General features: G+C 39.7%; 1 protein-coding gene across 1 annotated transcript; it reads right to left on the bottom strand.

The window, feature by feature from the left end:
- Window positions 1–7934: 7934 nt before the first annotated feature.
- On the bottom strand, window positions 7935–8879 carry LOC116521444 (olfactory receptor 14A16-like). Its single transcript, XM_032236118.1, has one exon. It carries the CDS (start codon window positions 8865–8867, stop codon window positions 7935–7937), a length of 933 nt encoding a protein of 310 aa, XP_032092009.1. The 5' UTR covers window positions 8868–8879.
- Window positions 8880–15330: the final 6451 nt, after the last annotated feature.

Genomic DNA, 15330 nt, shown 5'->3' with positions numbered 1-15330 from the left:
AATAGTTATAGAAGTACTCACATTAGCTTCTGCCATTCTGAAGCAGTCTTCTTCTATGGTCAGCCGTGCACAGTGTCTGAGGTTAATTGACCACCAACGTCTTATCAGCTTTTAAACAGCTATATCACACCTTTCCAATGGTGTTGACGTAGAACGTATTCCTACAAACCTATTGGTGTTCCTGAAACCATGCCCCTAAAATTTGCTTTCTGTATAACCAAAATCCCCAACCCCTCCTGAGAATTCTAAATGTCCTTTTTGCCAATAGGAAATAACAACAGACTTCAAAAATTCTTTAGTGTGTAGCTTTTATTAGAAACACAAAATTTTACATTAACATGCACTTATAATCAAGTTTTGTAACAGTTTGACATATCAGTCTTTTTAAAGATATAGGTGTCTCATCGCATATCTTTTTCATTAATAAGAGTGGTTCCTTTGATTTTTCAATGCTTTCTATAAATGCCTTGACTTCATTTAAGGTGTCTCTTGTGAAATATAATTTACTCATTTTGTCTGAAATATTAATAATTAGCCATACAATTTGAGGTCTAGATATTTGAAGACACATGCTTTTAATAAGGCTTGCTTCATCGGTTCCATCCGTTTGGTCTTCATTTTGCAGGCATCCCATTAAACAATGCTGGAGAATTTTGATAATACAGTTCTTGACAATTTGCAACAACCCTGTATTCAGTTGTGGTGCCAGTTCTGAAAAAAAGACATATCTTACAATATATATTCTATTTTTTTTTTTTTCAAATCGTGAAACTTTTTTTGTTTTTTGTTTACATATAATGCATACCATATAATGCATACCTTCATTGTTTGGTGGCTGACAGAATCGACAATAACATATCTTAACCGGTAAGTCATGTATACTCTCAATGTAAATTTTTTTACAAAGTTTCCTAATTCGCCGGGGTCTCTTTGCTGGCTCTGGTGTCATTTTCACATCGAATAAATCATCAATTGGTTCTTCATTATGAACACTTTTATTATTTCCATTGTCAGCTTGCATGTTGGGGTCTCAGAAGCCTAAGCCTTAAGTGACTAGAAAAACCTCAAAATTCCTTAGTCAAGGCCCCGGCACGTGATTTGGCTGTCTCTGTGCGCATGTGTACCAATATCCAGAATATGTCTGGACATATCTCCCAACCATGATGTGCCCGGCCATGTCTCTATATTGTTTATACAACCCCTGCTGTGTGTAAAGAAATGTCATTATTTGGAATCCACTATTGTTATGTTGACAGACTCCCATTCCTGTTAATTATTTTTACTTCTAATCTTGTGAAAGCAAGCGTGTACGAACCACAGAAGTTGCTTCCTCATTCCTTTAGCTTCTGTCTTTGTAAGATAGCTAACTCATGTACAAGAAAGTTAATTTTCTTCGCAAATATAGTTTTTATTTTATTTTAACATCTCTGTAAAAAAATCCCTCATGTCGGGGGCTCTCTTTGCTTGTATACTGCTTTTAAACCGGCTGTGTAAAACGCACCAATGTGAAGTTCCTCTGACAAGTAATTATGACGTCATAATTATTCATACCGAAAGGGATTGTGGGTCTGTTGTGTTTGTCGTTACTACGTCCCCGTGTGAAAGGCCACGGGTGTCACAACCGGCGGGTGCGTCTTTTGAAACCGTGCTACCGGGGATGAGGCTTTCGGGTTCACTGGGGTTTGCCTCACCATGACCTTAAAGTACTTCATTTAAAAAGGAGTTCCGGCATTTTGGGTAGGGGTGGGAGGGGTGGTTGGGGCTGGGGGTTAGGGTTAGGGTTAGGGTTAGGGTTAGGTATTGATGTCATAAATGGGGAGGGGTTACACTGTAAACAAAAACACGTCACAAAAGGGGTGGAATCATAACAAAATACGTCACACAAAGGGGCGTGGCTAAAAACATAAACAATAACAAGGGGGCGGGGCTTATACCGTTAAAAAACGATATGTAACATATACTACTACCACACCACACCACAATCCACTCCACACCATTCTATTCTTTTCATAACTAAGACAAAACAAAACAAAAATTTAAAAACCTGCTTAAATATAGCATGGATTTTTTTTCTGTAGTTCTTTACTGTGTTTGAATCCTATCATTAATATGTTGAGAAATAAAGATATTTTGAAATTATCCTCCATATTGAAATATTTTGGAGATCAATTCTTATAACAATGATGAAACAAACCCTTAATCTGTGGAAGTTAAATAACTCTATTTATATGTTTTCTATATTTACATAGAGGAATCTGTCATGCCCTGTTGGAAGCCAGGTGTGATGAGGAGGAAAAGATGGAGCCGGGGTTGATGGAGAGGGAGGGCACAGTCTCTATGGCCTATGATGAATGACCTTGGAATGAGGACGAGGCAGTCCTGAGTGCCTCAGGCTTCAGAAGAGTAGGCAGGGAGGAAGAGAGGATGTAGGCTGACTGAGGAAGGAGATAGAAACAGCAGGCAGCAGAGGAAAGCACAATTCCAGAGATGAGCAAATGCTTCCTACAACTGATCCCTGAGTGCATAGAATGGAGAGGAGGCAGTGTAAGCACAGGGCGACCGACTATTCAGGAGGAGGGCACTCCATCCTTTCTCCTGGAGAGTAGCATTGAAGGAAATGCCATGGGGAGGAATTACTGTCAGGAACAAATGTTGTATTTCGTGGCAACATATTCCACAGCTCTAAGAACTTTACTCCAGAATCCTTGCTGGTGTGAACTGAGGTTTGATCCTTTCCTGTGACATTCATCATGAACTTTGCCAAATTTGAGAGCTTTTCTTGCCCCTGGTGTGGTGCTGGTCCTGTGAACCTTCATTCCCAGAAAGTTTCATGAAGCCTGTGCAGGAACATGTGTTTGAGTCTTGCTTTTGGATTGTAAGGGTAACCTGGGGGCAGAGATCTTGGAGAACAGACTGGGAATTACTGGATTGGGGAGATGGTGGTTGAATAAAAATTGTCAAGCTTCCACTTAACATGTGTTGCTTGCAAGCCAACCCTGAGTCATAACACATAAAAATGCTTTCTCTGTTTTATTGGCATTTGAGATATATTTTGTCTCCTTAGTAATGAATTATCATTTTATCTACCATTATATAGCACCATGAAGTCAATAGGATAAAGACTCAGGATAAGACCCCATAGTACTTCTCAATTTACCTACTTTCTAACCTACTATAGATAGAAAAGAGCTATCTTGGTCCCTCATTCTAAAGGCTTCTGGGTAGAAGGACTTAAATGAGAGGAAAATTTCAGGTATACTAAGTATTTTAGAGAATCAGTTTAATGTAGTTATTAGAGCACCAAGCTGGAAACCAGGCAACCGTGAATTCTAGTCCCACCTTAGGTATGAAAACTGGCTTTGTGTCAATCACTTGCTCTTAGCCCAACCCACCTCACAGTGTTGTTGTTGTGGGGAAAATAGGAAGAGAAAGGAATGTTAGAAATGTTTGGTGCCTTGAGTTATTTATAAAAATAATAAAAGTGCAATAAAATTAAATAAATAATATCTTTATTTTAAATCTTTGTATATTTGCAACAGGTAAACCAATTTTCTTCCAGTATTCCTGAATATACTTGTATAATTTTGCTCTCCATATGTTTGCTTGAAAAGCAGTTGGAAAATAAATAAATAAATAAAATTAGGAACTAAAACCACCATAAGGTAAATATTATCTATAATTGAAAGGATAAGAAATACAACATGTCCATTCCACCTTAGAAATTGATTTGCTTTTGCATAATTTATTAGTTGATTTGATTTAGTGAGTTAATCTAATTAACTCACTAAATTAAGAAAGTATATGCTGATTCAGCTAGATAAATTAACTGTGGTAAATTGTAATGTATTTGGCTGAAATATCTTAATTTCAGTGCACATCTACCTTCAGGTGCACAATTTTTCCCAGGTATTTATTTTTGAAGAGAGAGGTTTCCACTAAATCTGTAGATCCCTGGTTTGATAGTCATTTGAGGCAGAATTTATTTATTTAGTCAATGATCAGCAAAAGAAGAAGCATATTAATGCTATGGAAGTAATAGGCACATTTTCAGCCCAAAAGTGAAACAGTTCAATTTTCCTAATGAAAAGTAGAAGTAGCATAATGTATCTCAAGAGGAATAAAGCAAATAAATTAGTTGGGTTTTTTTTTTTTTTCAGTTTCTATTTTTTCAACATTTGTTTAATACCTTGCTCTGGGATTCTGTTGAACACATATAGATCTCTTGCGAATAGTTGTTTAAACTCTAAACTTGTCAATTTACAAATACAAATCAGTATGTTCTACCAACTTACAGTTCCATTAACTGTCTGCTCTGCAAAGTAAAGAGGTGTGTGATAGTAACTATTTTTTAAAGGGTGAATAATTATTTTGACAGGATTTTTCAGCACCAGGAAGAAAAGCATGCTGGAACACAGTCTGGGGGTACAATTTCTCATTACTGTGAGGTTTTGTATATGTTGAGTTCTCTGTCACAATGCTTCCTAATATTATGAATTTTGAAGATTCTCAAGGTTTCACTAGCACTCCTGTTCTAAATAAGTCTGCAGTTAACCAGACAGATATTGAAAGCATGAAAGGCATAGGCTAATAATAAATAAATATTGAAATAATATTCTAATATAATTTACAACCTTTAGAAATTAAAATTTATTTATTTATTTATTTGTTTATTTATTTGGTTGGTTGGTTGGTTGGTTGGTTGGTTGGTTGGTTGGTTGGTTGGTTGGTTGGTTGGTTGGTTGGTGGTTGGTTGGTGGTTGGTTGGTTGTCACTCATCAAACGTCTCTGGGAATTACAGCACGAACAAATATTTAATGAGGAAAACATAAATGCACAGTAGTTAATAATAATCACAGTTAATATTCTGATAAAGAAATATTGAAAATGCACTGTTGTACCTGTAGAAGTCATTAAATTTGAGTGGAACAGCTGATTTGCTTCTCAACGTGCCCCTTTTAAGTTTTCTTAAACCTTTCTTCTCATAAAAACATTTGCTGCCTTTTAACTGATAAAGAAACTAGATCTTGCTGGATTACCATAGTCTGGAACGAAAAATTGAATATTTTTGGACATGCATGAAATGGTAAGTTTTGAGCATATTTAGATTTCACAGAATAGATGTCTTTGTTAGAGAATGTACTTGAAATCAGCATATACACAAAATACTGTCAAGTGCAAGAAATTGGGAACAAGAGCTAGATTCAAAATGAATGCAAGTTTAATTCATGCTGCTTCTAAACAGGAATCTGAACTACTGACAGTCAAGGGAAATTGGTGGTAAATAAGAGTCAATGGAATTCTCTTTGCTTGTATACTGCTTTTAAACCGGCTGTGTAAAACGCACCAATGTGAAGTTCCTCTGACAAGTAATTATGACGTCATAATTATTCATACCGAAAGGGATTGTGGGTCTGTTGTGTTTGTCGTTACTACGTCCCCGTGTGAAAGGCCACGGGTGTCACAACCGGCGGGTGCGTCTTTTGAAACCGTGCTACCGGGGATGAGGCTTTCGGGTTCACTGGGGTTTGCCTCACCATGACCTTAAAGTACTTCATTTAAAAAGGAGTTCCGGCATTTTAGGTAGGGGTGGGAGGGGTGGTTGGGGCTGGGGGTTAGGGTTAGGGTTAGGGTTAGGGTTAGGGTTAGGTATTGATGTCATAAATGGGGAGGGGTTACACTGTAAACAAAAACACGTCACAAAAGGGGTGGAATCATAACAAAATACGTCACACAAAGGGGCGTGGCTAAAAACATAAACAATAACAAGGGGGCGGGGCTTATACCGTTAAAAAACGATATGTAACATATACTACTTGTGGTGGTGTGTAGTATGGTATGGTGTAGTGTGGTGTGGTGTGATGTAGTGAAGTGGAGTGGCATAGAATAGAATGGAATGGAATGATTAAATGATTACTGTAAGATTATTTGCAATTTTTCAAGAAGTTGCTTTAGTGTGGAAACTATTTTCCAAGCACTTTTTGTTTGTAAATATTGTTTCCCTAAAAATATGACCTATGCCCCCAAAACAAGCCTGAGCCTGATTTTCATGCCTGTGCCTAAAATAAGCTCTACCCCCAAAACAAATCCTAACTAAGTACCTTCAACCATCTGGTTGTACAAGATGGAGGTGAGGCACAGGCATAAAAATCAAGCTAAGATGTGGAGGAGGGGGTGGAGCTACCCTATGTGCCCAGCACCTGCTTACTTTAGGACTGCTGCAACCATGCTTCCATGCCCTGACATGGACTTCTGACTTTTTCTGCAGCTTCTTGCAGCCATTTGCAGCCAGATGCCACATGGCGTATTGAGCTGGTGCCGCCACTCAGAGCAGAATGCTGCAAAGCCCACATCTTCTTGTTGCTTGCTGATGCAATGGAGCAGGAGGCTGGGTGATGCACAAGCCACATGGGGCCCTGGATGGGGCTTCTGGAGCCACTGCAATATGAAGCAGTTGTCAGGATGTTGATGCCTGGCTGCAGGTTACTCAGGTAAGCCGGTGTGAGTTGTTGGGGAAGCTCCACATCCCTGCCTTGTTTCATCCTCCATCCTCCACCACCTCGATTTATGGCATCTGCACTAGTGCATCGCTTAGTCTCCTACAGTGGTGAGCAATGAGAAGAAGTAGGCCAGTAACCATGAGAGGCCAGCAGCTGAAAAGCAAGTCAGTGGGGAGTGGGGTGGAGGATGAATTAAGGTGAGGGGTGCAAAGCAGATGGTCAATCCCCATTCATAGCATGGTCGCAAACCACAGTGGTGGGAAAGGCAAAATTCAATCCCAGCCACCAGACCAGCCTGGGAAACCAAGCAGTGCGGAAAGCAGCTGAAAGTGTGGCATTGAACTTTCCACTGCTGGGCAGGACCTCTCAAAAGAAACTTCTTCCCTGCTTCCCTTCCAGAGCAAATTGCCTTTGTGTAATCAAGCCCTGGAATATTGTGGAAATTGTGTGCTTAGAAGCAATGCATAGTGATGAGAATTGCAGGCAATGCTGTTCCTTTCAAACAATCTTCCAGGACTTGAACACCACACTTTCAGCTACTTTCAGTGCCATTCAGTTTCCCACTCCAGCCCCTGGTCTGGTGGGTGGGATTGCCTTCCTCTTTCACCGCTGTTGTAGTCTGCAGTTATGCCACAAATTGGGATTGACCATCCCTCAAGCCCCAATGGACAGACAAAAAGCAGAGCAAGGGAAGGAGGAGGAGAAGCAAGGAGAAGAAAGAGGGAAAGTGGGGCCAGCCTGGCTGGACAGGCACTAAAGCATTGCCACTGCCTCTGGAGTGGGGGGGGGAGAGATCCGATCCAACCTCACAGATTTATACCAGGACTGGCAGCAATGTGCTCCCTCCCTCCCTCTCTCTTTTCACAGACACACACACATTTGATCAGATTTTTCTCTTGCTCTGTCACCTCATGGCAGATTAATAAAAATTTTTTGCTGGCATCCCTGTTTTGGACCTCTTACAAATTGTTTGTAATTTGGCAAGAATAGGATTTAATCATAATAGTTATCATATCTCATCATATACATATCATATTTTTGGTTTTAAAGAACAGTTAGGTATTGTATCTTTCCCTCCACTCAGCTTCAAAACATTTGGAGAACTTTAGAATTATACCGAACCTGTCTTTTGCAAGCGAAGAATATCAGACAAAAACTGTTTAAAATTAATGGACCAGCCAAGCTGAACTTCAACTTTGAATTGCTTTAAGGTTCAATTTCCTATTCTAAAAGGATATAGAGAAAGTGGATTGTGAATTGTGGGGGGGGGATTAGAAGGTAGGCAGAGTAATTTTACATCTTGGGCTCTGGAAAAATGATCTATAAACAATTACAACCATTTCAAATCTCTAATCTCCACACAGAATCCAATTGGCCATGATATTCTTATTCAATTATAAGTTACTTGCACAACTCTTGTAAGAATGTTATCAATCACTATAGGAGATGTTTTAATCTTGTGGATATTTTCCACAAAGATTTTTGTATATCCTTATTCCTTAAACTGTAAATGATGGGATTTAGAACTGGTGGCAAAAGTGTATACAGGCACGCAGCAACCACATCCATAATTGGAGTAGAAAGGTTTTTTGGTATCATATATGAAAATACAGCAGTGATAACAAATAAGGAAAACACAGTCATATGAGGAGTGCAGGTTGAGAAAGTTTTGATTCTTGCATGAACTGATGTTATTCTCAGCACTGTGGAAAAGATATATCCATAAGAAGCAAACAGGACTCCAATGCAAAATGTGACTATAAAGAGCCCAAGAATGAAAACGAAAAATGTGTGAACATTTGAATCAGCGCAAGATATTTTTTGTAACAGAGGCATATCACAGAAAAATTGTCTAATTTTATTGGATCCACAAAAGTTCACTCTGAAAGTTAGACTGGTTTCTACTACTGCATGAATCAAGCTACTTATCCAGGCAGCAGATGCCATTTGAATGCAAGCATTCCAGTTCATGATCATACTGTATTGCAGAGGGTGGCAGATGGCTACATAACGGTCATAGGCCATGGCAGTGAGCAAAAAAAGTTCACCACTAGTATAAGTAACAATTAAAAATAGCTGTGCAGCACATCCAGTAAACGTTACTGCTCTATTTTGTGTAATTGAAATGGCTATGGATTTAGGAACTGTAGTAGAAATAAAGCAGAGATCTAAAAATGACAGATGAACCAAAAAGAAATACATGGGATTGTGAAGATAATGGTCTAGGGTGACAGCCATGATGATCAGAAGATTTCCCACTACAGCTGTTAAATAAACAAACAGAAATATAACTAAATGCAAAATCTGTGTTTCATGGTCATCTGCAAATCCCATTAAAAGGAATTCTGTCACAATGGATTGGTTGCCCATTTCATTTATTCCAAATATTCTGCAAAAAATAGATTACAAAATGGTCAATGATTTCTTACAGGAAAGGGTATACATTTAGAGAAAAATACCTTTTTCCAGAATTAACAATATCATCATCTGAGAAGCTTGTTGGAGTATTCTCTGAAATTAATAAATGATAAATTATTTTACAATCAACTCTCCTGAACTAAATTGTAATCCCATCATATTTGCTTCAACTCTTTCAGAAACAGTGAGTGAAAAATAGTCACTTAATGCAAGATACACATCTGGGCTAATAATATTATTATATAGATTTATTTTAACACTTGGGAGCCTTTGAAAATCAGTAAATATTGGTCTATGTTAACTCTTAGTTCTCTTTCCCATTCCAGATGTTCCACTATTAAATGGTGAATTTACTTTCAGAATCAATATTCTTTTTTTTGTTTGTTTTCAATATTGTCCTCAATATTCTGTTGAGGATGATATTTACCTGCATTCTTCAAACTGGAATGCATACAGATACTCCTAGGATTACAGTAATATAAACATAAGTGTCAATGTATAATCATAGAGAACACAATTTATTTTATTGCATCCAATATTGAGAAATGGATAAATAGGCATAAATTCAATTGTAATTGCATTCAGTTTTGGTTGCCATGAAGTAGAAAAGATGTGTAGACTCTAGAAAGAGTGCAGAGAAGAGCAACAAAGATGATTAGGGGACTGGAGACTAAAAAAATATGAAGAACAGTGTCAGGAACTGGGTATGTCTAGTTTAATGAAAAGAAGGACTAGGGGAGACATGATAGCAGTCCAATATGTCAGGGGTTGCCACAAAGAATAAGGAGTTAAACTATTCTCCAAGGCATCTGAGTGTAGAACAAGAAGCAATGGGTGGAAACTAATCAAGGAGAGGAGCAACTTAGAACTGGGGAGAAATTTCCTGACAGTTAGAACAATTAAACAGTGGAACAGCTTACCTCCAGAAGTTGTGAATGCCCCAACACTGGAAGTCTTTAAGAAGATGTTGGATAGCCATTTGCCTGAAATGATATAGGGTTTCCTGCATAGGCAGGGGGTTGGACTAGAAGAACTCCAAGGTCCCTTCCAACTCTGCTATTGTATTGCAATATATAATCACATGTAACTCCAATTTCCTATATGTAGACTAATAATAGATTAAAAGACCATGTTCTAAACTGTTTGAAGCAAATAGAAAGTTTTCCTGTTGAAAGGAATTATATGATTAAATATTGGCAAAGTGTATTGAAGATTTCATAATGAAAAATATCAAAGTTCTATGCTTGTGATGACAAAAAAAAATCCTAGCTAAAATGGGAAAAAGTAATGTTAGCAGATTTTCTGCTAATCTTTTCCATACACACCTCCTTTTACAAACTATATCCTAAGTAATCTGTCAACAAAATTCTCAGATGTAAAAGCTAGTAAGTTTTTCCACACTACATGAGAATACATCCCATTGAACATAGTGCAAATCAACTATGAATGGAATTGTTTTGTAAATTAAAAGCACCATTCCTATCAAAATTTCATTAAAGCCTTGCATGAATCTCTTGCTTTACCTACAATATGAGACATAAATTTCAAAAGATGCAGCCATATACTTAACCATCTATACTTAATAAAATAGGCATGGTAAAGTATTTTTGTTTTACCAAAATCCATTGATCCTTGTCTTGCAAATTTCAGTCATCTACTATATACTTAATTAAGAGTTTCTGTGCAAATCTTTTTTATGAAAATAAATGAGAATTTTAAGCATAGCCATATATTATTTTAATTTTAAAAATGTGTAGCTGAATATTATTACTTGCTTACATAGTTACCATATTTAGAAATGAAATCCAGAATTTTAATTTTTGTACCCAATGTGATTTAGAAAATTGCTTACCTATAGTTGAAACCAGAGCTGGTAGGAAATGAAGGTGTTTGTATACTTGAGTCTTTTTTATTTGCCCAAACACACATAGGAAAGAATAGAATGAGTCACCTTTATTCCCTAGAGTATTTCATGAAGTTTCATGAGTTTCATTTTATTTAAGTTGAAGCAGCAAACAACCTGTTGGTGAGATGTGGGAAATACAGCTTCAATCCATTATTTAAATGCCATGTTTCCAAACATTTATTTTTATTAAAGTGTGCTTTGAAGAAGTAACAGTGCCAAAGAAAGAATTACCCATTCAGAGACACAAACTCTATCCATTTTTGTCCCATATCATGCCATAAGCAAGAGCCATTGTCTATGGCTCTTTCAAATTGCCAGTATTGGTTAAGCTCTTACCCTTTTGGAGTTTGATATTCATCTTTCCTAAAATGTTTATAATGCAAAGTTTTGGCATAGCAGGCCTGTATCTCATTTGCTTAAAAATAAATCAATCAAAAATTTCCATTTTCTTTCTACATTCACCTGTGGAACTAACAAATACTAGTATATTGATCTTCAATAAAGCTGGACAATCTACTATGCCCCCCTCACACACCAACACTATTCACTTACTATTACCAGCTAGGCATAATTATTCTTCAGTTCTTAGGTAGTTTCTTTCTTACTGATCTTTCTCCTACTCTGGATATAAGGGTGTGTGTTTATATGTGCAATTATCACAACTTTGTGATTTTTGAGGGTCTTTTCTACCAAGATTTTTCCCAAGAAGCTAGAGTCAGAAGTAGAGTAGTTTTTATTTTTATTATTATTTTGACTTTGTTTATTAAAACTTCTAAACTTCTAATGAGCTTGCAAAACAATAGAATAGGTAAGCAACCCAAGATAGTAAAATATCAATGGATGCATTCACAGATAACAGAGAAATTGATGGCAATAAAAATAATTATTATGCATCACAGACTTTCAGCCTTTGTTACATGCATTATTATATGTACATATTGGTTATATTTCATTTGGTTGTATGACTAAAAATGGATGATCATAAAGGATACATATCAAGCATTCTTAGGTTTTTTTCCCCCCATTTGTTCTCCTTACTAGCTGCTCCCTAATGTTCAGTTCAGGCTTCATTAAAATAATGTAACGTTTAGGGAAAAATATACATCCCAATAAGCCAGCACTTGAAGCTAAAATTGAGAAGATTTCCACAGCTACCTTTGGTGTTTAAATAAGTAGGAACAAATGAAACCCAGACACTGCAAAAGATGAGCATGCTAAAGGTAATAAACTTAGCTTCATTGAAACACACTGGTAATTTTCTGGCTATAAAAGCTACAGTAAAACTTATAATGGACAAGAAGCCCAAATAGCCGATGACAATGTAGAACATAGCAATGGATGCTTCCTTACATTTTAATATGATATTTTTGGCTAAAGATTGAGTATCAACATCTGCAAATGGAGGAGAGCTTGCAAGCCAAGCTACATAAATCACTCCTTGAATCAGAAGACAGCAAAGAATAATAAATGTGGCCAGCCTTTTCCCCACCCATTTCCTCATTCTTGATCCTGGCTTGGTAACCATGAATGCTAAAATTATAGTCACGGTTTTTGCCAGTACACAAGAAATGGCTACAGAGAAGATGATAACAAAAGTAGGTTGCTGGAAAAGGCAGGTCACCTTTCTGGGTTGTCCGATAAAAAATGAAGAACAGAGAAAACAAAACAGGAGAGAAATCAAAAGAATATAGCTGATGACCAGATTGTTGGCTTTGACAATGGGAGGGTCTTTTTCTTTAATAAAAATTCCTAACACAAAGACTGTGATCAAGGTAAAAAATCCTACAGCTGAAGTTAAACTTATTCCTAATGGATCATAGTAGGACAAAAAGGTTGTCATTTTGGGAATGCATTTATCTTGGTTCTTGCCAGGATATTGATCTTCTTGGCATCTGAAACATTTTTTGGCATCTGGGAGAACAGATTTGCAACAATTAATGTGAGAACAGGTGGCAATTTTTGTCAGCTTCAACAGTAAATTTTATTTAGTGTTGTAAGGAAAATACTCTAACAAATCACCAACCTATTTATATTGAGTGAAAAATAAAAGAGAATGATAACTAATTAAAGAAAACAATGCAGATAATGAAGTGTGGAGAATTTACAGGTATTTTATTCAAAAAACAGTTTCCAATTTGTAGTATCAGCACAAAGGAATGCTGTAAACAAACACTGTTATATTTGCCAATAACAGACCGAACGTAATGTTGGAGACCTGGATTTCTGTGCATGTGCGAGACTAAGATGGCTGCGAGGGTCCGTCCGCTCTGAATTATCCAATGAAAATGCAGAAAAAAACCGCGAGCAACAACTTTAAATTTAACATGAGAGGCCCGTCCGGGAAGCTTGAGACCCAGGGAGCCCGAAAAGATCAGCTAGCAGTAGGGGTTACCACTTTGGGGATAACCCCGGACCGCAAAGGCTCCAGCGCCTTCAGCGGCTTCCATGCTGGCTGGGCCGCTCGGCAGCGAGGAGAGGAATTTCAGCCTGGAAGCGGCAGCGGCGTTCTGCGGCGGCTTCGTCGCCTATCTTACCTCCCAGCTTTGCCTGCCCGCGACGGGAGCACCCTGCAACCATGGGACCACCCCCAGGACCGTTTCCAGGCCGTCTGGACGTTGCGACTGCGGATCGCGTGGATTCTGGCAGTTCCAGCGGCCTCCGTGTTGTTCCACCCGTATCAGCTGTTCGGCGGCAAGGAGAGGAGCCTCAGCTCGGTGGCAGCGGCGGCGTTCTTTGGCGGCCTCATCGTCTGCCCCACCTCCCTGCTCTGTCTGCCTGCAGTGGGGTCGAGGAACTGGGGAGACCACCCTTGGACTTTACAGATCTGGACAACCCCATTGGCTCTAGGGATTCCGGTGGTTCTCGTGCTGCCTCGGCCATTTAATACTGAGGAAGCAAGTTCGATCCTGAGAACAGCGACGGTGTCTCCTGGCAATTACAACGCCGGTTCCATCTTTTTACCCTATTTATTTTTAGTGGTGTGCCTTTGGGAACTCGTTGGAGTGGTTTTATCCCCGGAAAGAAAACTCTGGGCCTGGGCTGCTGGTGGACAGGTGATGGCAGCATTGTGTGTTCGCACTGAACCCCCGCAGGACCTTTTGACCAACAAATTTACAGAGAAGAGAGGGGTTATAAGACACTCCCCCATATATTCCACCTGAACTGTAATTGGCCCCCAGCCACTTTAACTTTGAACATTAAGAGCCAATTTTGCCATCTGAACTCGCACCTTAAATTTTAATCAACTGTGCAATTATTTTAGTTTCTTTCTTTTCTTTCATCTTTCTCTTCTTTCTTTGTATGGGATATGCATGGGATATGTATGAGATGAATGAATGTCCCACTTTTTATTATTATATTGTTGTAAATTTCTGTGTTTTAACTCTTACGTGGGGACTGTTTGGGGGAGTGCATGGGTATGTATGATTCGGAGGACCTGCCGGGAGATGCGGGGGCCATGGGGGTGGTTGAGGGGACCAGAGACACGGGAGAGGGTCGGGGTATTATGGTCGTAACAGGGAGGGGCAGATATGGCGGGGACTTTAGGGCAGGCCATTACCGGGGAAGGAGGGTTCGCTACATTACAGAGATCCCTCCTTCCGGCCCTATGAGTCCCACTCCGAGACCAGATGGCGCAAGTAGTCAGGACCCTGGACTCAGGCTGCTGTCGCTAAATGCCAGGTCTGTGGTACATAAAGCTCCTCTCGTCCGGGACTTAATTTTAGACGAGAGGGCAGACCTGGCATGTATTACTGAAACCTGGCTGGGCCCAGAGGGAGGAGTCCCCCTTGTAGAGCTGTGCCCAGAAGGATTTCAGGTGCTGCACCAGCCGAGAGCCCAGGGAAGGGGTGGGGGTGTGGCCATTGTTATCCAGGAGTCGTTAGTTCCTCGTAGGGTCCCTGCTCCGGAGCTTGTCGGGTATGAGTCTCTGCTGATAAAGTTGGACCTCAAGGGTCAAGTGCATCTGCTGTTAACGTACCTGCCTCCCAACAGCGTTGCAGCAGCCCTCCCCTCGCTCCTCGAGTCGGTAGCCGAGCTGGCAATTGAGTTCCCTAGGTTGATGGTCCTGGGGGACTTTAATTTGCCGTCGCTCGGTGAAAACTCTGATGGGGCGCAGGAGTTCATGGCTTCCATGACAGCCATGGGCTTGACCCAAGTAATCCGGGGCCCAACCCATTCAGCGGGTCACATGCTCGACCTCGTATTCCTCTCGGAGCAGTGGATTTGTGATCTTGGTCTGAGGGGTAACGACATCATACCCCTGTCGTGGTCAGACCACTGCCTACTGAGGCTCGACTTCCAGAGACCAAACCCCCACTGTAGGGAGGAGGAACCGACCAGGTGGTTCCGCCCCAGGCGACTTATGGAACCGTTAAGGTTCCAGACGGAGCTTGGGGTCATTCCTGATACTTTCGCCCACAGTCCGGTAGAGACTCTGGTTGCTGCTTGGCACTCGGCAGCATCGGAGGCCCTCGACCGGATTGCGCCACTACGGCCCCTCCGAGGCGG

Source organism: Thamnophis elegans, chromosome Z, assembly GCF_009769535.1.
Source record: "Thamnophis elegans isolate rThaEle1 chromosome Z, rThaEle1.pri, whole genome shotgun sequence".
Taxonomy (NCBI): Eukaryota; Metazoa; Chordata; class Lepidosauria; order Squamata; family Colubridae; genus Thamnophis; species Thamnophis elegans.
Note: the sequence above shows the minus strand (reverse complement) of the source record. Positions and strands in the feature narration are given on the sequence as shown.

What these genes read in the sequence shown, in the direction of transcription:
- LOC116521444 (XM_032236118.1), bottom strand. Translation starts at nt 8,867, where the DNA reads ATGGGCAACCAATCCATTGTGACAGAATTCCTTTTAATGGGATTTGCA.